Below are 27317 nucleotides of genomic sequence, written 5' to 3'. Positions count from 1 at the left end.
GTATTGTAAAGAACAAAAATATCAGCTTTCTGGCCTTGCAGTGCACGTTTTAGTGCAAGTATTAAGACACAATAGTGTTCAATTCAGCAATGTATTGCAGAACATCATGCCACAGTCCACTTCAAAGAGGGTCAGGACATGCAGCTTGTTAATAAAATGTCATTGTATATAAAAAAAGCCACATGTTAATTCGTAAAATATATAGTGGTTTATTTAGATGATTTAAAGTGATTTCACTGTGGAATTTAGTTTTATGCAGGACAAAAATCCAGAGTGCCTTGTCATTTGGAATATTCTTCTTTTAGGCGATGGCTTTGGCTTCAGGTAGGAATGCCTCCCAGTATTTAATTAGCTTGAAGAGAAAGGAAAAACACTCACTAACAAGTACCAGAAGCTGGAAAAGGAAACATATACTTTCCTCTTGTGGTAAACTTGTCTCCAGCAAACAAAGTAAGAACATAGCTGCTTTATATTATCCATTCACATTATTACATAATGCAAGAAATAAAACCAAGTAATACACAAATCTCATACCAGCAGAGTTGTTGCCTCATGTTGAATGCCATGTTTTACAACACATCTATACAGGATTTGTTTGTAAACTCCGTTTGCTCAGTTTGTTATTCTTACCTCTAATGGTACCATTTTTATTTATTTATTAAATAAAATTAAACAAAGCCACAGTGTTATATTCTAAAATGAACAGAAGAAAGACTCCAGACACTATCTTGGGAACAAGTTCTACTTCTGAATCACTAAACTGTTTTATTGCTTTGCATTATTCAGTAATATTTTACACGTTTTTAAAAGAGCAACACTTAAGTATTCACATCTCCTCAGTAAGTCTAAGCACCTATTCATTACAATTTACTCCAAACTATCAGTGAAAGTATTAATTCAGTTTTAGAAGAAGAAGATAAGACCCTCGACTCACCCGTATCGCTAAGGAGTTTCTCCCTTTGCTTATCTTCAATTACAGCTGTGCAAGGGAGGATAGCAACAGCTGGGAAACTGGAATCACTGTTATTTTCCAGTACAGACTAGAAGTAGTTCTTTATGTTTTATAAACTCCTATACTTAAAGCTTGTCTTTCTTTTAACTAACTTAATATGGAACATTAAATATTAAATATTAAATATTAACTTGGATAAAACTTAAATTTTATCTTACCTGCTGTTGTGTTTGCACTAACGATTCTAAGTACTTGATAATAACAGTTTTAAAGTCTTTCACTCGTTCCTTCTGTTAATAAATAAATTATGGAATATTAACCTCTTAACCAACTGTACTTGCAATATCAAATATTATCTAAAGTAAAATTGTTATTTACTGGGACAAAATTATACATGCCTCAAATCTTCCCACTTCCTTGCGAATGGTTTTCGAGATCTGTTCAAAATCCTTTTCCCCTTGCTGAACTTTTGTCTCCCACTGGCAAAGGAAAGACATGCAGAGATAAGACTTTGTGTTATCCATTCAGCCTATCAGCATCTGAATTTTTTAGTATATTAATGACAGTGACTCAAGAGCTGAAAAGGACCTGTTTGGGTTTTTTGCATACTTATGGGAAAGTCTTACAATAACTATTTCTAAGTAACAATTTGTATAGCAGGATGTCACCAGATCAGTTAAAATAATGGCATCTCTAAGGTAATACTATCTATAGATGAAATGCAAAAAATATCTTGAGTATTCCTATTAAGGAACACATTAACATTTTTAAAGGTTCTTTAGAAAAGGAAAAGGATCTCTGAAGCTTTACCTGCTGTGCCATTTATAAACACTGATATAAAATGAATATAAACTTGTAAACTTTCTGTGACTACTTGCCCAATCAAGTTTAAAAGAGTTAATTCCTTGTACTTTCTTAATCCCAGAGAAGATACTTAAATCTTCATCTCTACTTATGGTCAAGTATATGATTATCTTTAACACATTTCTGTTGCAGTTAGTGATGACAAGTTAGTGAGGATCTGTATACTGGCTTTCCAATCAGAATGCATGTTGCTTGGGCAAGCCAAAGCACATGCCTTATTGTTCACTGGGAACTGGTTTTGTAGAAAACAGGAGTAGAAAAGTTATTGCAGGTAAGAAAAGCACAAAAGGAAAATTCAGAGGAAGTGAAGTTGCTTGTGTGGTTTTGCCACACTGGGAGTGTGACATTCATGAGGCATACATGACACTAGGTTATGTTCCTCCTTAGTTTATGGGAAAAGACATCCAGCTACACAATAAGAGATAAATATCATCTACATTATCTTGTAACTGCTTTCACACCTATTGTATTGTTAAATTTAAGCTGAGTAGTTATACTGTAAAAAACCCTATCAGCTTCACACTTCAAAATGCATGCAGGCTAATCTATTTAAAACGCAACTACTGTCTGTTCATCTCAACAAATTAACTGAGTCATGGGAGCCAGTATAGCCAGTAACACTTACCTTTCTCAAAAAAGGCAGCAGGGAAGCAACTTACTTCAATATAGCATGTTCCTGTTAGCAATCCAGTGGTGACATTTATTCCCAAAAGCGTTTTGGGTGCAGTGCCAAGTTACTATTGTGATATGAGTTGAACACCACCTATGTTCCAATAAATATCTATGCGTTTCTATTTTTCCTTTTCTGATAGACATCATGAAGCTATGCAATAAGTCATAATAGGACACCATTCATAGGAGAACCCCCTGAAAAGTCATCTAATAATAACTGAAACTCAGCCAAGGAAAAGGTCAAGACAGCCTGTGCCTTCCTACCACAGTAACTAGAGGTGGCTGAGACTCCATGGAAAGCCTCTACAGGCCTAATGGATCTATCATCACAGTTTCATCATGCCCAAGTGCCAGGTTCCATACAAATAATCACTGGATAATAGTCTGCCATCTTACACTTTCTGACAAGGAGCAATTTCTCCTTACTCAATAAGGTATTTCTAGGACTGTTCATTAGCCTTTTATCTGCAAAAACCAACCGAGTCATGGATGAAGCTCAAGTTGTGTAGGCTTCTACTTTCTAACTTCTATGCCAGAAGGACTACTACTAGAGAATTCAAGAACACAATGTATTTCAATAGCAGCAATAACTTCTGATCAGCATATTCAAATCGTGGGTTTACTAATAACCTTCTCTAATCACCAAATAAAGTAGACAAAAAATGCTTTGGGAACAACATAATTAATTCTTTTAGTATTGGGACTGAGAAGGGATCACTGACTACTTCCAACTACTTCCAATACTCAGGAAGTATTTTTGATGTACAGTTCCAGCTCACTTGTTTTGTGGATGGACAGGAGAGACAACTAGCAAGACTGTGGTCATACAAGAGTTTTCACAATAAACAAAGGCCTTTTTTTGAGAAGAAAGCCAAGTTAATGAGCAAGTTCAATGCCATATGTAAAATAGATTGAAGGGCAGAAAGAACAAAATAGCATGTGGTTAGTGACCAGTGAGGAAGCCAACAAAGTAACTGCGTACGGAGAGCTTGAAAACTGCCATGATGTTCTCCCATTGTTTAATGGAAGAATACTGGTGCATAATTAGAATGCATAAATGTTAAATAATTAAGTTGTCCTACCTCTTCAATTTCCTTAGTGAAGCATGACAGAAAAAGTGTATAAATTATGACACTTCAACATGTTAGATTTATTTTTACTGAAATTACACCATATATACATACACACATATATATGGGTAGATATGCTGCATAATTAAGCAAAACACGGGAACAGTTCTCCATTAGTTGTCTTAGCTGGATTATAGATTTAGAGGCCAAGAGATGTTCCTCTGCCTACCAAAGCAATCTGTTAACAGTTAAAGCATTATTTAACTTCTCCATGTTCCCCTCCTCCCATCTCCCAGACTCTGTAGAGACAGTATTAACTGCCTTACAGATTTTGCAATGAGTAACAATTGCACACATTCAATGTTTTAAATAAATCCCTTTAAACAATTTCAGTAAATATGGAAAACAGCAAATGAGTAAGTGATTTGTAAATAAAAATGGTATAAAATAGTGCACTGATGCAGAATGAACGAGTTAATGCAGGTTGTCTGGCGTCCAGAATAATGTCTGACAACATTACCTCTTTTATCTCATCTTTAGCTTGCTGCAATTTATCAGGTTTGTTGGCAAGTTGGAGCTTTGCTTCAGCTTCACGTTTTTTTTGTAAAGTGACCTGAGCATCTTGCCACTTCTGCCAGCATTTCATTCGATGATCAAACACACCCTATAAGGACATGTATGTTTATTAAACAACTGGAATTTGTTAGAGCTATCTAAATTCTTAGTAGGAAAAGGTAATTCTGCATAAAACTGGAATAAGTACACTCAAAGAAACATCACTGTGTCTTCTTGCATTTAATTTGACAGCAGGCTTGCACAGCTCAATGCATCCCACAAATAACAAGGTATTCAAGAAGCCTTTTCAGAGCAGACACTTTAGTGCCCCAAACCATTTTATGTTCCTAATTCCACCAAAAGACTACCAAAACAAGCATTACAAAGTGCTTTATTATGCAAATATTTCTCTAAATGCAGATTCTAGCAAACTTTTCATGCATATGGATTACATACATATTCAGCAATACATAGTTGTTAGCAATCATCTAAAGTAGCAGAATTAAAATATACATTGTAAAAAAAAAAAAAGAAAATAAAGAGAAAAATATGTACTGACAAGAACTTGGCAAGTCCAAAGATATTTCTGAATAAAATTCATAGACACCCCTTCCCATGTCAAAGCCTAATTATGCTGTTCAGCATGATTACACCAAAATTGAGTATTTTTTCAATGAGATGTAGATTCACAAACTGTACTTGTTTCTTATTTACAGAAACTATTTATATGGCCAAATCATGTTCTCAAAATCTATGAGCATACTGTAAAAATAGGTAACCTCAAAGAAACAAGTACAGTATGCTTAGTCACTGTAGTGCACGGTGTCCCCAAATACAATGCACAATAAGCACTGCCTAAAGTAGATGGTGTTCAGAATTTACATTTTGTCTGGATCTTATTAATCCATTCCCATTTTTTATCACAACCATTTTTATCAATGCAGTAACTTATCATAGATGCATTCATTTTACTCAGCTAGAATTTCCGGAGAAAAACTTAGTCTTAACTGTGTTGTACATGCAAATGCACACATTCATTTACCTTTAATTTACAATTTGAGGAATATGCATTTAAAAGCTAAAATCAGTATTTTTCCTAGTAGTACTCACTTTTACTGCAGCGATGAGACGAATGTAATCCCCAAGCAGTTCTGAGAACACATAGAAGTCGGCAAAAGCTTGTTCTTGATGCAACTGATCTATCTTTTCCTCAACCTCTGCAAGCTGAGACAAAGCTCTAGATAGAGCAGTGTGGTCCTCAGAGTTACCTAACATAGCAGCACTTTTAGCAAAGGCAGCTGTGTTGGCTGAAAGCTCTGAAATACAGGAGTAATGTTCAGTACAATGCAGTTAATTTGTTTTATTACTCTGCAGCATAGAACAGTGGACCTATTTAAATCCCACCTTCACCAACTGAAAAATAATCTGTATTTGCTAAAGCTCACGGTAAAATACACACGGAGATCACATTGAAACCACACTTAGGAGAAAAATTGCACAAAAAACCCTCTCCATCAGTAAATATTTTGCTGAGCCTGTTGATGTCATGCCTACTCTGTCTACGAGAAGACACGAAAAATACTGACACTTTGGTATTATCCAACTGTCTATTTCAAAGAAAAAAATGCAAGTTCACAAACCAAAAGCCAAGTCACCTAGAGAACAAATTCAAAATAATTTTAATAGTTGTTCCACGCAGTTCAGAGTAGAAAAAAACCTCAGCCATTTCAGGAAACAACCAGGCCCTTGAGTAGAATTTACTTCTGTTGGACTGTTTCATTGACTAAAGTACCTTTAACTGTGCATGCTGTAATGTCTTGTCACATTCTGACATGCCTTAAAAGGCAAAAAAACCCCACATACTAGCATGGTTGGCATCTATGAAGGTGAAGTTTTGAGGTTATTTATTAACAAACACTAGGGCAACTGTCTCATTAAATCCCATGTAAGACATCCTGTACAAACTTAAGTCTTACAAAGGACCTTTGTACAACTGCTCAATCCAAATTACTTCAGGATTAAAAGTGCAAGCTTGTTTGCAACTGTGCTGCTTCTGCAGAGTCATGACACCAGCAACGTTTGTAGAAGCAAAATGTCTTCATATATTTTAAACATGTATAACTTAAACTAATTTTATAAAAAATAAGCCCTTCTTCACATCTGTGAGCAGGTGTTGAATCAACAGCAGATAAATAGTGTGATTTTCCATTAGTTCTTAAAATACTCTTTAGTCCTGCGGACATCTGGCTAAAGATTCTTTAATACTGGAAGTAATTCCTGATAGAGTTACGAGAAAGCAACTGAAGATATTTTCAAACGCATTGGGAAGTGAAGAGCTGAAAGGTGATCCCATATTTTACCATAATACAATAGTCTCAAGGCACATTTATGGTCTTGAACTACAAATGGAAGTTTTGCTGTTGGGTTTTTTTAAAAAATCATCTGATGGAAAGTTGTCTTTGACAACACAGCAAAATATATTAAAATATATTAAAATATAAACTTACACACTTTGCTTCTCTCTAAAACAGGTAAACCAAAAGCTGATATTCTGAGACTACTTATCTTTCCAGAAAAGTTTACCTTAACTGTAGCTTGATGATATATTAATATATGAACCAAATTAAGAACAGTAAATTCCTGTTTATGAGCTTAAACTCAGTTAACAAAGCAATACTGAACCAAAAGATGTTTAAATGGATGTATGCAGCCACTTTTTGTTCAGAAGGAAATTACTTTTGCCATGAGTCCTACAGATATATTTATGGATGTCTGCTGTAGTAGATTCACTTGCTAGGTATGGTATTGAATCTCTGCAAGAAAAAAATTACGCTAAATTGATACACTAACTTCAGGAATGTCAGACAGTCTGGTTAAAATTAAGAGCAAAAATAGGTACACAAAACCGCTAGAGCAGTCTAAACTAAAATGTACAACTAGAAGATTTTTGTATTAAAATATACTGTATAACTCAATTATTTACGTGCTCTGACATACTAAGCTTTTGTTTCATCACCATTTCCTTAAGTTACAAGCACTTCAGTTCATATAGCCGCAAAAAAGTGAAGTTACCTTTTCTGTGACAGACTAACGCTTCAACACTGCCATGAAGTTTCCTAAGTTGCTGATCCAGATTCTCAAATTGCTGCTGTTTTTCTTCAAACCACTGACAAAAGATGAAAGAGGCAAGCATTACAAATTAGATTACCAGCAACATTTCTGGTTTTAAAGAAGCAAATTATCCACATGCTACCAGTGTGGTCAACTGATACAGCTAAGAATTCAAGCCAATAAGCAAATTAATAACCCATTTTCTACTTCTACAGCTTTAAAATGCAATTGTTGAGGCTCATTAATTCGTCTCATTATTCAAGCTGAAAAATCAGCTCTTACTGCATCCGATTCATTCATCTTGATTGTCATTTTGTTGACAGCGTCAGCAGCCTTGTTCACCATCCTCAATATTCCTGCTCCACTCAGAGCCTGGGTGTTAACCGCTCTCGGCAGCTGGAATTGAATGACAAATAAGGGCAAACAGACTGGTTAAAAGGATGGAGGTTTAACTGGGCACAAGGGGGAAAGAAAAGGATATAGTGTTTTCTTTAGTCCTATGTGTTTCAATATAACGGAATCTAATTTCTCAGATTTACTACTTTTACATTCTCAAGAGGAAAACTTAAAAATATAGACTATTTACTTTTCTTCTACATTTTTACATTTAAATGGAACAACCAACCCACTTGTCCAAAGTTATTATGAACTAGCCAAAGGTCCTAACTAGCCACCTATACACTATAGAGAACAAACCGCCACCACAGGAACAGAAAAGCTTAGATTTACAACAAATTAGACAAAAGAAATTCTGTAAAACATTTAATTGTAATACAAAATTTGTTCTGTTTGCTGGTCCTAAAAGGTTGATGTCTTTTTGCTTTTCAGTATAGGCCAGATATCAAAACCAATCTCATGCATTATCAAGAGAACTGTGTATTTGCTTAGGTACTTGGAAATCCTCAAGGGTAAGTTAACAAACTTTAAATTTAATTGATATTATTATTCAGGCTAGCCTGAATATGCCATACAAGGTGGTCCCTATGTCAGACCATTTACTGTTGATTTTGTCTGTCAGCAGCATTGACAAATACACTGCAAGTTATCTATCAGGGATGCTTTTGTCAGTAGTGAGGTCTCTGTGACTTATTAGTATAACTAAGATATTGGCACTGGCCAAAAGACAGTTCAGTATTACAGTGAATCCACTATGCACACTTATAAAGAGATATTATATCTTTAACAATTTATTCAATACTGGGAAAGGTGCCAGATGGGTAGCACAGGTGACTGAAGTCCTCTATTCATAAAACATCTAGCCTGGGCAGCAGCATTGTCAGCATTTTCACATCCTACCAGCATACCTCAAGCTGGACTCCTATAGGCAAGACAGTTGCTTTTAAGCCAGTTTAATTCTTGATTTTACTTAACAATCAATAACATCAATTATGGATTTTCAGCATGTATGACAAACTTCACTCAGAACTGGACAGATCGACTTGTTTGAGAAGTCACTGAACATCAAATAGCTTTTGGTCACTAATACTCTTAAGTTTTATCAGAGGAAGAGGCACACTATTACCTAAGTATCCTCTGCCATTTCGTCCCACAAAGGGTATAACCCAATTTGATTTCATATGAATTTGGGTGACCAGGTCTCAATAAAAAGAGAATATATTGCTTTGTAGGTTACCATATCTAGAAACAAACAGGCAAACTTAAAAGAACTTAAATACCTCAGAACTTTCCAAGAACTGTCTTAAATCTGGATCCTGTAACAAGGTTGGGTGTTTTACGGTTCGTTGCAGATACCTATGATTTCAAAAATTAAAATATTAGGTAACAAACCAGATTCAATGTGCCTGACAGTACTGGAAAGTGTCCTTCATATAAAGAATGGGCACAATGTAGCACATACCCTCTCTCATGCTCTAAAGGGGCTTGAACACACTTAAAAGGCAACTCTAAAGGGCCAGATGACAGTTCTGTCTCCACGCCCCTTCACTCCTCTCCCTCTCTTTCTCTTTAAATCATACCTACACATTCTGTCACCTTCCACCAACAAGCACCTGGGGTAAATCCGACAGAGAGTTACAAGCTAGGACTACTAAGCTGTAGAAACTTTCACTTAAGTTTTAGTCTAGTAAGGCTGTCACAGAACCTGGAACTTCTGACAAAGTGATTTAGTTCCATGCACTCCGTTCCATTCCAAAGGTGCAGGTAGTGGTTTCTAACACTGCCTGTTTACACCACATGCTCACTAAGGTGGGACCTGCCATAACCACATGTTGGACAGTGGTAAAATATTATAATTCATAGTTTCAACAGCTGAGTGAAGTTCTCTTCCTCTAATAATAGCCAATTTATGCCAGAAAAGAAACAGATGAGCTGGTTTAAAGATTCTTGCAGAGTGCAGTGGACAGGCTTTTTGTTAAAGATAATTCTGGCTAACTTATTTTAGAATTAAAGGAAATTCGTTTTAGAATTAAAGGAAATTCATTTTAGAATTAAAGGAGAAATGATTTTATTATGGTCCAACTATGAACCTTTATTTACTGGCTGTACTCAAACCCATATCAGTTCTACAGGACTCATCCACCTCCCAAAAATATGCTAATGCAACTCCTTCCCTTCGCAATTTTTTTATGTTCCTTAGAACTAGAAACTGTTGATTGAACAAGTATGGGTTGAAGAGAGAAATTAACAGTATTCTTCCCCTAAGAACTGAAAAAGAAAGTATTCACTGCTCGTTAAGATGCAGTGAAAGAAATAGCACACACTACTCTTTGCAACACTTCAGTTTTTGCTCAAGCTTCAGCTGCAAAGTACCAGAACACCCTCACTGTATTAAAATTTAGAAGCTGTCCTAGCAAGTGATGCCGGCTGGGACTTTTAACTGAAAGTTTAAGTATATAAATATTGTAAAAGTAATGTGTTTTTCCCATCCTCCATCAGATCCTTATTTTTCTTCCTAAAGAAGCTAAGAGTTGCAGTGAAACTATTTTATAAATCAGATTGCTCAACTTTTCCTTGCTCGTACTGTGCTCAAGAACAAGTAAGCACAAGTTAAAGTGAATGTGGCAAGCAACCACAGAGATTTTCCCTTACAAATCTGCTGCTAGAGAGTACTCTGTACCCCAAGGGAGACTTCTAACATTTTCACTGGAGACAACTGGCAACGTGCCTGAGGACATCCAGCAGGCAGACTTGTAGTATGTTAAGTTCACTACTCTAGGGCATAAATTTCAGTGAACTCATCTAACAAGGTGCATTGCTTTTCCTGCCCACTTTCCCCATAGTTCTCTGTTAAAAAAGTTAGAGCAAATTGAAGCAGATTTCTTTGGTCTGACTTTCTGGGCAACATTAATATCTGTTCCTCAGATACAGGGCAAGAACAACAGAACCACTACCTCTAAACACTCTCTGAAAACTTTGTTAGGTAGGTAATTTTTTGATTGTAAAAGGAAAAGACAGCTAAAGTTGGCGTAATGAAAAAGTTAATCCTTGCCAGAGCAGACATTCATAATGATTCTGAAAAATACAAATGGAATATACTGTGAAGCCTCCCCAACATTGTCCAAAGTCCTGTGGTGTCCCTTCTCCAGTATGAGAGGAATATTCAGCATTCACTAGAAGTGGTACAATAGTGTGATTCCTTTAACAAATAAATGAAACAGCACCATGCACACAAGCTTGCAAATTAAACTTTTTATAATCCTACTTCCACTGTTCAAGTAAGCAACCAACGGGGAAATTGGTCATCTCTAATACAGAGAGACCTAAAGTTGTGTGGAAGTATCTGTTCAGTTACCCAAGCTCAATTACCCTGATCTTAGCTAGTAGCCCAAGTCTTCATGTATCACAACAATGGTCCTTTAGCAACAGACCTCTTGAATAATCAGAACGTGTTTCACAGTTCTGCTCCAAGTGACAAAACAACATCAATAACTTTTGGGTGCAATTTAAAGTGGCAAATGTTAAGCTATGCCAATTTTCAGTAACAGGTAACTAAGATGGAACAATCTATCAGTATTTTGAGGTTCAGTGTTTCATATGTTCATACATTTAATATATTAGCAAAAAGACTCTGATTTTTATTTAAGATTGGCTCTGGAACTCCAGAAGTTCAAGAGCATCATACATTATCTACTACATAGGTCTTTCAACATACAATCTAAAATGTCTGACTTCTCCTAAACTTCTAGTTTAACTGATACTGTTACAACGTATATTATTCTCATATGATGCAACTGCAGGACAGCAATGGGCGTATTAAAAAAATCATACCAAAATAAAGATTGTATAGTTAGTCACTTTCTAAAGGATTCACTAGCCATGTCGACAGGGGAAAATAACGTAGTACGTTTCCAGCAAAGACACATGGACAATATTAGCTGTATACTACTGCAGGGTGACAGAGATCCAATCTCTCTTGTGCCAAAATTCAGCTAGTCACATCAATATACTGTAAGTCACTGGAAGGTCATTCTACTTTCAAGTGACTGAAGGTCTCCTTCACCCATCCGTCTGCCCAAAAGCTGATTTTCTATGCAACAGATATACTGCTAATGTGCTGTAATTCCTTAAACCTAAAACGCCTAAATAAGCTGATTGTAAATAAAGTTTTATGTACCAGATCTCCGCAATCTAAATTTTAAGCATCAACTAGTTTGAGAAGAGTTAGCTACAATCCTCTCTACGAATAAGGCTACCTTTCCCATTATTACTGGGAATAAATCCATTTCTACACAGAAATTTGGCAGGTGCACACAGCATCTAGAAACCATCTAAGTATACATGGCCCAGGCCCCAATTACAGAGCCCATGTCATACTTTAAAAGTCATTCTGAGGCTAAAGAGGTTTATCATACATTACCTTTCTAGAGCTGCTCTTCTTTTCTCTACAAATTCTGTAGATGAAGAATCTTCTTTGCCTACTTTAACCTTGGTCATGCCTTCGAAGAAAATGGCATCACATTGATTTTATTTTATTGTAAATAAATCATTAACATAACTGATGTGATTAGAAGATAATGCTCAACTAAGTTTATGTATTTAAGCCAAGCTATAATGAAAAACACTACACAGGAACAGAAAAAAAAAAATCAGCACAGAACGCTGCCTGGTTCTGTGAAAGCAGCTCCATGAAATATACATTTTCCTTTAATATGACTATAAATTACACAAAACTAGTTTAATTTGCATTTAAGAAGACAATTTAACTGAAGATCAGTGTCCTACTGGTCACTAGCATCCAGAAGAAGAGAGCAGTTACCCACCTGAACAGGAAAATAAATCTCAGGTTATAAGCCTATTAACTGGTAAGCTTATTCCCAATATTTTCATTCTGCTCTTTTTTTAAGTTCTAAAACTAAGTTTTTTTGTCAATTAAGGCAAACTAACCAGCTCTGATGGCTCTGAATCATATGAACAACTACAAACTAAATGGAGAGTAGAATTCATGGAACAAAATGTATGTGGCTTTACATCGCTTCCTCTGCCCAAGTCAAGAGTAGCCAGTAACTATGACAGGGAAGCCAAACTTATCGATGCATTACTGTATGAGGAATACATTCAATCTCAGCAACAGAAGAGCTCTACAACTGTCAGGCTGAGCTCAATATACTTCGCGCTAAAGACCCAAACCCAGTGAGTTTAAGAACCTGAATCCCATGAAAAACACCAGGAAACACTGAACATTCATAATTATTCTTACTTCCTAAAACACAGGAGAAATATAATGACACAGTCCAAACTTCTTTTTTCTACCTGTAGTGTATACCTGCTCTGTTAGTTCTATGCTTCTCCAGCTAAAAGCCCTGAGATTCTGAACATGTACTCTGTGACCTGCCAGGCCAACAGTTCCCAAAGTTGTTCCTCACCCAATTTCCCTTCTGCCTTTAGAAGTGTCACACTGTAATCCATGGAGGGGACAAACAGCTTCCTTACAGGAAAAAAGAGGGACCCTTAACCTCTCAGTGAAGCCTTAGTTTTTCCTTCTCTGTAACATGATGAAAATAAATCCAATCAGCATTTTTTAAAAGGTATACTATACAGTGTAGCATAATTTTAAATCCAACTTACCTGTAAAATCAAATACGATTTTAAGTATAAGGATTAAAGTATTACAAAAAAGGTGAGGTAATTCACATGCTTTCACGCACTTTTTGCTTTAGAGTACTACTACTCATTAATATTTCACTGCAGAAAGCACCAAGTGCTGCCATTTAACACAAAAGATCCTTCACATTTGATAGCAACAGAGGTTCACGAGGAAAAGAAATGTATATGTAATGAAATGACCAATATGAAGAATTCCTAACCTGCGATATTGACAGTTTAGATCTAGATATCATGCCAGGATTCTTTCTCTGCTAATATAAGCCTATTTAAATGCAAGCGTAAAAGCCATTTCTGTAGCACAAGCACTCTAATCCTTCATAGGAAAGAATCCACGATAGATAATTTTCTTAAAACTGGAAAATTGATTTGCTAACATATATATGTAAGAAGAGAGGTAGTTTAAATGAATGTCCAACTCTAGATTACCACTGACTCAGTTTTATCCTACTGTTCCATAGTCAGTAATTGACCACTTCAGTTTGTGAGTAAGGTCTGAAATACCAGCCCCTTCCGCTCATCATCAAAGTTGGAACTTGAAACTCCAGTGCTGTCAACATGTAACACAACAAAGAGGCTAAGGACTTTTATCCAATGCACACTGCATAACACTGAATGAGGACTTTAAAAAAAACCACATGATGCAAACACAGTATGTCATCTTACTCACAGCTATTTTGCCAGCTCTCTGCTTTAGGATGCTCATTTTAAATCAGCCTAAAATCCCCCTTTTTCTCCAGAATGGACTACATATATACTAAATGACTCTCTGTGGACTGAAGTTTAAAGTGGGAGTTTCATAATCTTTGGGAAGTGAGTTTCCTCACTGAGTCTGTAAGTTTCCTCAACTTATCTGTAGCTTAACAAGGTCTCTGTACAAGGATGTAAACTGACAGCCAGTGCTTGCCCACACTGCAAATCTCATCATTTTACATACTTCCAGGTGCATCAGTATTTACACTAGTTTTGTTCAAGCAGTATCTCAAATCCAGCTCAAGCTTTGTCTTGCATCACAGTCACATTCACCTGTAAGTACTACATTTTCACATAATTGCATGCTGTCATAAATGCCTTAAAAGTAGTATCATCCAAAGGACCTGACTAGAAGCCTCAACCCATTTTTATAACCACTGTTAGCATTTGCAATCAAACCTACTTTCATAACATGAAAAATGGGTTGTTATAGAATCATAATTATTTTCAAAAACTACCAAAAATTCTAATTTTCAATCGAAAAATACAGTCGTTTTCCACAGAACTAAAAGTATGACCTTACCAAGCTTTCTTCTGCCTACACCTACTCAGTCTGCTTATTCCTACTTGCATGAAAAACTGCTCCGTTTAGCTTTACAGACTAAACTACTGAAAAAATAGTCCTGCCATTCCCTACACATCAAACAGCATTCTAGAGTCCAATTCCTTATTTATATCGGTAAGCCAAAAGAGTTCAACAGGTTTTACTGATTTAAATGTTTAATTATTTTGCAAGAACCTCTGCTACTTAGAGCTCATAAATTGAAGCTGCTTCAATCCATCAGGCCTGCTTCTTAGTTCACGGAGAAAGGATTAATCTTTGAAGGCATTCACGAAGACTAGCATCACTCAAAAACATTTTCTTAATTAGAACTTTAAAGAAGTAACTAGAAGTTTTAGTGTTCACCATAACCAAAAGAAACAGACTGAAGGATTAGTGAGGTGGAGTACATAAGAAGTCCTGTATATTGCAGGCAACTGATAACAGCACAAGTTAAAAATAGACTTTCAATTAACATCTTTGTTTTGATAGACTAATCAGCTCCTGAAGGGCAACAGTGAAGAAAGAACGATAGATAAGAAAAAGAAGGCCATGGATTAAGACAAATGTTCTTCTTATCATCAGTGCCGGTCTGAGTTAGGAAGAGGCCAGTACATATCTTCCCAATTTAGCCTGAACTTTTTTAAAATACAGAACAGGAATAATATTTAATAGTTTGGATTACCTCGTAAGTTGTACTTCATATTTGTCCAGAGAAGTATTTATTTAACAAGCCCAACAAGTATGAAAATACTTAATTCACATTACAGTACTTAAATGACATGCTTACATCAACCTCATAGGAACTACACTTACCTACAATACTTTTTTCTGGAGCTGGAGGCACAATGTAACCAATATGCATGTACTTTGTTGCTAATTTGCTGTGCAAGCCAAGAAAATCACTGAATCTTCTTTTAACAGAGAATTCATTTTTGTGGAACATGGAAAGTGATGTCTTAAAAAAGAAAATTCATTATGAATTACTGATCCATCTACTCAGCTATGATATAAAGTTATTTGCAAATACATATTGCAGTAGTTACCTTAGTTGTTACTCTGTATGCCATATAAGCATTCATGCCATCACCTGTAAGAAAATTAAGATACTTAGAATCATAGTTTGGGCTGGAAGGGACCTTTAAAGGTTATCTAATCCAACCCACCTACCATAGGCTGCAACATCTTCCAACTCCATCAGGCTGATCAGAGCCCCATTCAACGTGGCCTTGAATGTTCCCATCAATGGGGCATCCACCACCTCTCTGGGCAACCTGTCCCAGTGTTCTACCACCCTCACTGTAAAATTTTCTTCCTTACATCTGCCCTCTTTTTGTTTAAAATCATTAATCCTTGTTCTGTCACAACAGGCCTTGCTAAAAAGTTGGTCCACAGCTTTCCTGCAGGCCCCCTTTAAGTACTGGAAGGCTGCCACAAGGTCATCCCAAAACCTTCTCTCCTCTAGGCTGAACAACCCCAACTCTACCAGTCTTTCTTCATAGGAGAGACGTTCCATCCTGCTGATCATTTTGGTTGCCCTCCTCCAGCCCCACTCCAACAGGCCCATGTCTTTCCTGTGCTGACTGCCCCAGAGTTGGACGCAGTGCTCCAGGTGAGCTCTCACGAGAGTGATTGCCTGATCTGCTCTTGACAGCGGAAGGGACTCTGCTCCCCATCTGCCTTGTGATCCATTCTCTTGAAAATTGAGGGAAGAGAGGTTGCCAGTGGAGACTAAGGCAAAAACGTACTTAATGTACTAATTACATACTTAGTATTAATTTTAATCCCTCTACACACTTTCTGTTCTAAAATATAAATTAAATAGCATTTTATTTAGATACTAAGAACTGCCAAAAAGATAACTGAATAAGCAATCGTGCCAAAATCTCAGAATGGTCTTCAAGGGATAAGACTTACCAACTTTCTCTGGGTCTGATACATTGATTTCTATATCAAACAAATCACCATTTGCTTCCTCTTCAATCTGAGAAAAAGATACGTCATATTTAACAAGGTGACATGCATTCTTATTACGTATGGTTACAAGGATAAGGGTATGAAAGAAGAATGAGAAGAAAAAGTCAGTATATCTGCATAATTACACAACCCCGCAAAACACACCATCCAACGTTAAGTGAATACAATTTTTAACACTGATTGTCAGTGCAACAAAGTTCACGTGGTGGACTGTGCAGTGTTAGGTTAACAGTTGGAATTGAGGATCTCAAAGTTTTTTTCCAACCTAAATGATTCTACGATTTTAGTTCTAAGCCTTCCTGCAAAAGCTTTTAGTACAGTAGCCTTTTCTCAGGACTCGTTAGCCTCAAAATTTTTAGTCACTATTTTTCTTAGAAGTATGTTCTTTGCATCTCCTCCAATGTTAGAAAGTACTATGGTTCCAAATCCACTCTCCTTTGCAATGTTTCTACATGCCTCTAATCAAAGGACAGATATACCTTTTTATTAATGGCACCGGTAGCAGAAGAGCTTGGGAAGGCAAAAGTAACAGACAGATTTTTCTGATGCTTCTGTGGAGAATTTTGTAATATTTCACGTAATATATAAGTTTGATAAAACCAAAGATCCTAAGAAACTAAGAAGTGACATAGTACCAGTGCTGAAAGGGGGAAAAGTCAGAATAAAATGCTATCTTCCAGTCTTTGGAGAAATAGCCATCATGGAATCACAGGTGAGTGTTGTCCGCAAACTCATTTAGTGCAGGCACTGTCCAGTAACAGAACACTCCAGAATGAATGGCATTCAGCAATGCCCAGGCTTTGAATGGAACACCAAATATAAAGAGCAATGTTAAAAATACCATTAGCCTCAGCTGCTTGTTAGCATGCAGGATAATGCTAACAACTGCTTCCTCCATTTCCCCATTAACAACAGTTTCAGAAAACCAAGTTAACATGCTAGTAAGAGTTATCATATATATCATTGTTTCTCCTGTGGCAAGCTCTTGCCTTGTTCCTACATACACTTCCACAATACCTATTCTGAAGGAATGGAGCATCTTAATCTTCACACTACAGATCTCCAACATCATCTCTTAAGCAATGAATTGTTACGGTATTTTCATGAATCAAATTCATACTTAACTATATGCACAAAATAAACAGAATAGGTTTTCTTTTAGATACTTTACTTTGGCTAAGGATGATCCCATGACGCATTTACATTCAAAATGACACTGTCATTTTAAAACAAGAAAAAAAATTTAAAAAAACAAACAAGAAATTTCTATTACTTAGAATTTTACTGCCTACCTCCTCTCTGGATCTGTCAAAAATCACTGGGGATGTTATGCTTTTCGATTCCATTCTGGGAGCAACTAATGTAGTAGGCGTTACAGGAGTGATGGCAGGAGTAGGTTCTGGTGAAAGTATTGGATCCCTCTCAGGACTGTCCAGTGAAACTTCTTCTGTCGCTTCTAGACAAACATTCTGAGTTAGCGAAGAAGCTTTTGTGCAATTGTAGATAGGATGGATATTTGCATTCTGAACAATGACTGATTTTAGTCATATGAGCTGACACATGAGCAGACCAAGCCATGTGGTAAATGAAGTTACACCACCATTACACACCTCTGCCCCTGCCAAAAGCCCACAACCTGTAAAAAAGAAACATCAGCAGGTGAGACATTCAGCCTAGTAAGACTGACAAGCTTTGTCTCTATTTTTCAGCCTCTATGGGGCTTAAAACATTTCAGTAGAGAATAAGTATTTTCTTCAGACTGTAGATAGTTATCTGTCTTCAAAGAGGATGTAAATCTCTACTCTACAAATCCCACGTACTTTCCTCCATTAACTGATTCTGAGCACTAGCAAACTACACACTTCCTGCATACAGAGAAGTTCCTGTTCTAGCTTAAATTACTAATGCTGTGGTTCCCCCTAAATGTGCATTTGGAAGAATTCTAGTTCCTTAAGAGATAATATTGACAACAGAACAGTAATTTGATATCAGAATTGAATTCCCAACTGATCTCAAGTCCCACTACAAACTAGACATCCTGTGGCAAGGACTTCACCATGTAGGCAAAAAGGCACTAAAATAGATCCACTCAGAGTTATTCACAGTTACCAAAAAGGTTTAGGATGCAATTTGGAAGAGAGCTGTGAATGCAACTTCTGTCTATATGAACCACTCAATTTTCAGAAAAAAAATAAGCCACCTTTCTTCCAAACTTTTTAAAGCCTAGTGCTTGTAATCAATATAATCAGTCCTTATTCAAGGTTCAGAAAAGAGGAGATCATATCTACTTTTAAAGATCAAATCTACTTTAAAATTTGTGAAATGTTTTTATTGTGTATTTTTTTAAAAAAAAGCCTCATTTTTGTCCCACACAGGATTGTTTGCTTCTCCAGATCAGCCTGTAATCTGCTAGCAACGTAAAAATAGAACTGGAAATACCATCCAATAAATCATACAATTTATTACTGCAAAGTTACATTATGATCCTAGTCTGACGCCTTTGCTCAAGCACGGACCACATCCATGGGTTTTGAGCATCTCTAAGGATGGATAACCCATAGCCTCCTCAGACAACCAGTGCCAGTGCTTGAACACCCTCATAACTTACAGAGAAATAAACCAAGAATGTGGTTTTCTTATGTACTACCTGTATTTCAATTTGTGCCCATTGCCTCTTGTCCTGTCAGTGGGCAGCACTGAGAAGTCTGGCTCCCCCTTCCCAATTCTGCCTCACTAGGTATTTATGCACACTGTAGGACTCCCCCCAAGACAGCTCTTCTCCTTGCTGAACAGCCCCAGCTCTCTGTCTCCACACATACGCTGTACACTTCATGCCCTTAATGATCTTCACAGCCCTGCAGTGAACTCACTCCAGAGCATCCATGTCTCTCTTATACTGGGCAGCTCAGACCTGGATTGAAGCATTCCAGGCGTGGCTTCACCAGGGCTGAGCAGAGAGGAATGACCACATCCTTCAATCTGCTGGCAATGCTCTTCCAAACTTGAAATTACAGATCTCCAGGAAGGTGATGCTTTTGGCCCTCAAATGCCAGAGGAAGTAGGTCACATCTTAAACCAATAAAGCTCAGATCAGTTGGGAAGTCATGCTTTAGCAACTAAGGCATTTGCAAAGAAAGCCTTTTAAATTGGTAGAACAACAACACAGAAGCATGGGAAAGACATAGTTCTCTTCCTTAGTGGCTAGTAGCATTCAACATATAGATTCTATGATATCCAAATGATTGAGTCACAGAAACACTTCTCAGAAAAATTACACATCCAGATGTAACATAATATTTTATATATAGAATAAGAGATAATATTTATGAAAAAAAGTGTGAATTCAATGTAACAAAGCAGCACTGCTATTAGACAAAACAGAAGCACCCTCCTTCCCAGCACTGGTCTTTTTAAAACTTGTATCCTCATGCCCATTAGTATTACGAACTGAACTAGGCTGTGTATCGCACAAACAATGACGATTAGCTCTCTGCTGCTGTTCCACAGATGGCTGAAAGATACTGCTAAATTAGCGCATCATTTCTGTAACAGAGAAAGTGGCAGGAACAGTGGTTGGAAAGGCAAGGAGCTTTCCTTTCCGCAGGACCAGCAACATTAGACTACATCCACACCAGTATTTCTAAAGTTGAGTGAAGCCAGGTTGGCTAGACATTAGCAACTTTTTAAAGGTGATGCCTACTAGTCCTTCTTTTCTATTTTCCTGGAAGAACTTACCCAGAGAAAATAGTATCTGTTTGTTTGATAGAAGTAGGTCAGTTCTTTTAGGAAGGAGAATTTATGCCATCCTCCCTCCTGCTACCTTTCACCCCAAGTTTGCATGCATTCCGGACATTACGTAAATCTAGAAGAGTGAAATGGAAATGATAGTGGAAAGGAGTGAGATGACAGAACAGGACAGAGACAAGGATGTGGTATTTTTTTAAAACACAAGTATTAAAGATTCTGAAGAGAAAAATAAGTATTAGCTTTATAGAACAGCAGCAGGCTCTTACACTTTCTAGTTATTTTTTTCCCCTCAGAAAAGCAGTCTTTGAGTAGAACATCTATCTCCAAAGAAACAGATCTGTTATGATGAACTCTCATTTTTATGCTCCTTAAACACATTCTTTCACTCTGAGAAATCAGATTCTTGTTTATTTGTTGGGGTTTTTTTTCCCATGGAAAAATGAATTTGGTAGGTTTCAGAGTAGAAACTATGGTACTTTCAGTAACAATTGCTTGATTTAGTAATTTTAGGATTTTCCATGAGAACATAGGCATTAGGTTGTAGGTTTTTTGTTGGTTTTGTTTTTAACATTCTTAAAGATGTCTTGCTTTTCTGAGAAGTTCTCCTTGGCTAAAGAGAAGAAACTGCCCTGTGCAACTTTTAGCAGGAAAGCACTGAGATGCAACATCAGCCATAGCAGTTATGAGCACACATTAAGCACTCCCACTAATCAAATGCTGTAAGACTTCTGCACATAAATACCTACTTTAAAATACATAAACAATCTTTGTTATGGGTCACTGCCAAAACACTTAGTTCCAAAAGAACATGAAAACATCTCACCCTCCTGCAGAAGACAGCTATTTATGCTTAATTAACATTCTACAGCCAACCACACCAAATTCCTATGAGCGCTCAAACATGGTGTCCAATCTCAGCATTAGATAGCTTGTGTTTCTTTACTTTTCACCACCAGTATTTGTCAAACACCATCTCAGAAAGTACAAGTTTGCAGTTTCTCAGCAGCAGCTCATTTCAACTGAGAAAGTTATTTTCAGTACTGGTCCAGTTCTGGTTGATATCTTTATCAATGACCTGGATGAGGGGATTGAATGTACCCTTAGTAAATTAGCAGATGACACTAACCTGGGTGGAAGAGTCAATCTGCTTGAGGGCAGCAAGGCTCTACAGAGGGATCTAAACAGGCTGGATTGATGGGCTGAGGCCAACGGGACAACGTTCAACAAAGCCAAGTACAGAGTCCTGTACTTGGGATACAACAACCCTGTGCAGCGCTTGGGGACAAGTGGCTGGAAAAACCTGGGAAGGACCTGGGAGTGTTGGTTGACAGGTCAGCTGAACATGAGCCAGCAGTGTGCCCAGGTGGCCAAGAAGGCCAATGGCATCTTGGTCTGTATCAGAAACAAGTGTGGCCAGCAGGGCCACGGAAGTGATTGTACCTCTGTACTCAGTAGAGTACGAGGCCACACCTTGAATCCTGTGTTCAGTTTTGGGCCCTTCACTACAAGGAAGACATAGGGCTGCTGGAGTGTGTCCAGAGAAGGACAATAAAGCTCGTGAAGGGGCTGGAGAACAACCTTATGAGAGGTGGCTGGAGGAACTGGGGTTATTTAGAAAAGGAGGCTGAGGGGAGACCTTTTCACTCTCTACAAATACCTCAAAGGAGGTTGTAGCGAGGTGGGTGTTGGTCTCTTCTCCCAAGTAATACGGGCGAGGACAAGAGGAAATGGCCTCAAGTTGCATCAGGGGAGGTTCAGATTAGACATCAGGAAAAACCTCTTCACTGAATGATTTATCGGGCACTGGAACAGGCTACCCAGGGAGGTGGCAAAGTCCCCATCCGTGGAGCTATTTAAAAGACAGGTAGATAAGGTACTCAGGGATATGTCTTAGCAGTGGTTAGGTATAGTTAGACTTGATGATCTCAAATGTCTTTTCCAACCAAAAGATTCTATGATTTTAACTGGTCACACTTCTACGTGTCAGACCTCTAAAACTCTGACATGGCTCAAGTGATTAAATTTGCTTATTCTCTTTGAAAGTTTACTCAGGTGATTACATAAAAGTAAACTGAAGTAGAAACTGTTGTTCAGAACAGAGGACAAGTTATTAAAAAAAAAAGGCTTCTCCAGGTGTAGTAGTATTTGAGACAACTATCCTAACAGAACTGTGAGAACTACCACACCATAGCAAATGACCCTTACTGTTACACCAGAAATACTAAGAATAATCTTAATAAGAACAGACATAGTTCTAACAGAACAGGCAGCCTCTGATAAGGCATTCTTCTGACTTCAAAACTGTGGGTTTATATGCATTTGTTCATTTGTATCTTGCAGAAGAGACCTCGAGTTGAAGCAACAGCTTCTAAAAAGCAGCAAGGAATCTGCACTGAACTTTGCTTATCAGGCACACCACAGGACAACAGCCTGACAGACACCATCAGCGAGAAACTTCTCCTGTTCAGAGGGGCTTAAACTACATGTATTGCTTGGTCCACAGAATTAGCATCTCCTTTTCTGTATCAGCTCCCAGAAAAATAGCCTAAGACAAATCTATCAGGACCTGAACTAAAAAAACAAAACAAAAACTCAACAAAACCAAGACATCCCCACCCCCATCCCACAACGCCCAGGACACAACAGCTAGATATCAGCTTGAGATGATCCATTCCCAAACACCTTTCAGAGCTAAAAAAAAAAAAGCCAAAATAACATCAAAAGTAATCTTTTACAAGACTCGGGGAAAGGAAAAAAATATTATTATAGTTATTTTCCATTTTCCTGAAAATGGCGACAGGGCACTGACATAACTTCAGAGCCCTGCTCGTCATTTACGAGCAGTAGAGGTAGAAGGCACAGACAGCTACGTCCTGCACTCGCTATCCATGGCATTTTTCTGCAGCTACATACAGATATTTAGGTCAACATTTTGGAAGACTAATTCATTGTCTAGTTCTTCAATCTACAGTAGCAGCTTATGGACAGCCAGGTTTTAATACACACCTCAAAGCCCATCAAGGTCCTCCTAGTACTATCTGGTTTTGAGCACTAACCATGGTCTCTGCATGTAAGAGCTCTGAAAGGTAAGGTAAAGTAATTCTTTCTTGGCCAAATAAGAAACACACTGACACTAAGGGTGAAAGCACTTAAGTGGGTTTAGCAAGACAGTTTGTTTCTTCAAAGAAACAAGAACCACAATAATCAGGAATACAGCTGCAACATTTACTGGTATCCAATGACTGACAGAAAGCTTATCTTCTTCCACCTTTGAAACCCAGTTTAAATAGTTCAGCCAAAGTATGTATGAGTCAGCAAAGACACGGTAATGAGTATCTAAACCATTTTATTGCATACACTACCCTTTAGCTGCTACAGAAACACAATAAAAACGAAGATTTAAGTACAGTCAAAAAAGCCTAAAAATCTTCCCTGATTCTGAACTGCATTAAAACAGTACAGGAAATCACATGTTTTTTTCTGCCTCACTTCTTTTTCTATTAAGTTGCACTATGAGATGAAATAGTAAAAAAGACTTATCAAGCCCACAACAGCTACAGAGGTATACCATCACATTTTTTACAAATAAGTGCGTAAAACTAGAATTGTTCATGCCCTCAAAAAGTCAGAATCTCTACAGTTAAATGCTCAAATAAGCTTTGCAAAGAAAGCTTTCTTTGGAACTTATACGTTAGAGAAAAGAGTCACGCTCACTCGTAAATTATATCCTGCTTTCACAGAAAGCCAGGCTTATGCAAACGTGCTGGAAGCAGGAAAACAGACACTTCATGTTGTCTTCTCACATTGTTTCTATTCATTGCAAATCAGTATAAGTAAATTAATCAGATGGATTAACATCACTGTCTAGCAAAACAGTCCAAAAAGAGAAATAGTTATACTTGTGAATACATAGCACTGGAACACAAATTAGACATGTTTCTGAGAATGCCTATGCTGACAGTGTTACAAAGACACCGGGTGCAACTGTATTATTCAAACTTCCTGCTTAGAACAGGATACTGTGAAAGATGTCATATTCTGCCTTAGGCTCCATAAATCATTCTTGTTTTTTTTCCCCTTCTAAGAGTCTGTACTAGCCTCAGTTTGTATACAAATTAACCTTTTAAAGACCAGTCTTAGTTGTGGTAAATATGCAGTGCATTAGATGGTTTCAGTTCAGTGCTGCATGTATTTAAGGGAACGTCTGCCATAATATAATTCAAACTCACTGAATCAACCCTGTGTGTTTTTCCTTGCAGCATTCATTTCAGCTGAAACAATCTGGCTGCTAACATTTGTTCCTCCTGTCTATTTCCCTTCAATATTTACTCCAGCCACCTTTTCTCTTAATAGTATCCAAAGGAGAATTGGCTTTCCTAAAATATCCATGCCAGATGGCTCTATGGTTGTAAAAAGCTGGCTTTATATACTGAAGCTAAATAACCAAATTCCTAGTACTAGAGAGCTTTGCTGCTAAAGTACTGACAGTCTTCAGAACTCCTAAGATCAGGTCATAAAAATACAACATAAGTAAGATTACCCTTTATTCTCTCTTTGTCTCAAAACACTTTCAGGGAGTTAGTAAACTAGTCAATACATTCTAACAGTGTCATCAGCAAATATATAAATTTAGTAAGTTCAGAACAAAAGTAATGGGCATGTGTATACACTTATCTGTATAAAACAGTCCAGAATTAAAGGTATAAAATTTGGTTTTGAATGATTACATCAGGGATTCAATGAAGGTGAGATAAGGACCATATTCAAAGCCAACTGCCAACTGACACACTCTGTATGTAGTAATAGGAAAAGTGAGAAGCAGCATTCAGAAACACCTTCTGATGTATGTAACATACTCCAAATAATACACCTCCTTTCTTTAATAGTTAATGTTCCTAGACCTGTAATGGACTGCAACCATAACTCGCATTAAATTTTAATATTGCTAATAACACAGTGATAAATACTGTTATCATTGTCAGCAGAACGCAAAACTAACCAGCTAACACTGCCACACCATGCTGACAATACACGACAGAGAAACCTGTATTTAGTACACGAACTTAAGTAATGCTAGAAGTCCCACAAGAAAAAAATCCATACATCACTGTCAAACTACTTAAGAAATTTACACTGTTTTTCTATTAAGTAAGTTTCTAAAGTGCCACTAATTCAATATATGAGAGTAATTAACAGCTGTGCTACAAAATATATCACATCAAGAGTATAAAGAAGTCAACTATCACTTTGTTTTCACTACTAAGTAAGATTAAATTTTCTACTTTCAGTTTGAAATGAAAGGCTACACTACAAAACAGTTTTACAACAATACACAATCAATAACAAGATGTGTTAACGGTAAAACAAACAACGTTGGGCAAAGAAGAATCTCAGCTATTTTTCCTTTATAGTGTGTAACTTCTCCTGCAAGTTCAAAACCTGCCAATATACAGCAGAAAATGATAGAACTTCAATTAAATACATGACTCTTGAACTTAGGGAAGAATGACTAGTGACGGCTAGAGGCACTAACTCATTACTTAATGAATCTTCCAGGATTCATACCTTCAACAGGTTAAGCAACAGTTAAGATTTGCTACAATACTAATAGCATAAAATTAAAACTGAAATTTCCACTGCTGGGTTACTGCTTCATATTTCAATGCAGCCAAGAAAATGACCTTTTACAGCATAAAACGGTTTCAAACCTCTTTCCCAGAAAAGCACATTCCTTTCAGTCCAAAAGCAATAGTTTACTCAGACACATTTGAAGAAAAGAGCAATTACCAGCAAAGAGGTCTTCTCTGTCATCATCTAGCATGATTTCTGCCTGCTTTGGACCATTGGAGTTTGTGCTGAGGTCTTCTGCAGGAAGACTTGCTGGCTCAGGAGATGAAGGACTTGACTTTAAAAGAAAAAAAAAAGGGGGGGAAATAATTAGCAGAGAACCACTTGCTACGCGTTGCATATAAGAATTATTGCAACAAACATTCTTTCATTGCAAAGAAACAAGGCAAGATGTACAGAAAGGAAACCCTGTCAGCTATTTCCATTTCCTACTCCTAGCATGATAACAATGAACAAAGGATATGAGTTAGTCAATTGCTCTTCTCATTTCTTTTCAGAGAGAAAAAAAAAGTCACCTGTTTCCGCAAGTTTAATTAACATGCAACAAAAGCTGCTACAGAAATTTCTAGAAGTTCATTAGCATTGCTGAACGTAAATTGATTTTTAAGTTCCTTTTGGAAAGGCTTGTATTCAGATTTGGGTTTGTACACAGGAAAAAAATGAAAAAAAAAGAAATCTCCAAGGGCTGTATACCAGTTTTTCAGAGACTAAAAGAAGGGCTTTAATGCCATTCAAATAATTCAAGGATGCTTTCAGCCACAAGAAATTTTCATGTCTTTGTAGCAGATTCAGTGTGGGGATTATTGCCACAGAGGTAACATTGTACTGACATGGAAGCTAAATGCAGGAAAATTAATGCAATACTGAAGCTGAGCTACCAAACGTATAGATTACTCATAAAACACACATAACTAACTGAAGATCAGCTTCATACTAACTACGGTTATTTCAATAGCTCTAGAAAATTTGCAAGACACTGCTCACAACTTCCTGGAAGATAGCTAGCTAAGGAGTTTTCAACAACAGCATACTTTTCCATGAACACATATACTTCAAAACAAGCATCTGAAAACTGTGTCACTACTTACTCCCTATTTTTATGCAGAGAGTTGGCATATTTTAAGTTCAGAAGCAGGATTCGAAACCGATACTAAATATTTTAGGCTACACTTCAAAAAACCCCTGAGGCTACAAAAGATTTTAAAAAGCCTGAAAAATACTGCAAAGCCACTGAGTAAAAAAAAAAAGAATCCATCCAGGATGTATTTTCACATTCATAAATGTAGCACAGCAATAGTTACAAGGGAAAGGCCTTCCTTATAGCTCGCTTTCCAAGAACAGTGTATGTCCTGACACGGAATGTGGCACTGCTGCTTTACTTCAAGGA

At 37.1% G+C, this 27317-nt stretch overlaps 1 protein-coding gene across 1 annotated transcript in view; it reads right to left on the bottom strand.

Moving 5' to 3' along the window:
- Nucleotides 1–244: 244 nt before the first annotated feature.
- The window catches only part of SNX2 (sorting nexin 2), a 35957-nt gene continuing 8884 nt past the window's right edge, over nt 245–27317 (bottom strand). The window contains exons 2-15 of the mRNA XM_054054116.1: nt 26090–26207; nt 17848–18011; nt 16496–16562; nt 15625–15668; nt 15395–15536; nt 12041–12119; nt 8901–8976; nt 7507–7620; nt 7186–7279; nt 5224–5429; nt 4079–4222; nt 1351–1431; nt 1171–1242; nt 245–352 (exon numbers count right to left, since the gene is read on the bottom strand). Of these exons, the coding sequence (XP_053910091.1) occupies nt 302–352; nt 1171–1242; nt 1351–1431; nt 4079–4222; nt 5224–5429; nt 7186–7279; nt 7507–7620; nt 8901–8976; nt 12041–12119; nt 15395–15536; nt 15625–15668; nt 16496–16562; nt 17848–18011; nt 26090–26207 (1452 nt within the window). The 3' untranslated portion in view covers nt 245–301. The remainder of the gene's footprint in view (nt 353–1170; nt 1243–1350; nt 1432–4078; nt 4223–5223; nt 5430–7185; nt 7280–7506; nt 7621–8900; nt 8977–12040; nt 12120–15394; nt 15537–15624; nt 15669–16495; nt 16563–17847; nt 18012–26089; nt 26208–27317) is intronic.

This window comes from Cuculus canorus, chromosome Z (genome assembly GCF_017976375.1).
Source record: "Cuculus canorus isolate bCucCan1 chromosome Z, bCucCan1.pri, whole genome shotgun sequence".
Taxonomy (NCBI): Eukaryota; Metazoa; Chordata; class Aves; order Cuculiformes; family Cuculidae; genus Cuculus; species Cuculus canorus.
This window is presented reverse-complemented; position numbering and strand designations above follow the sequence as displayed.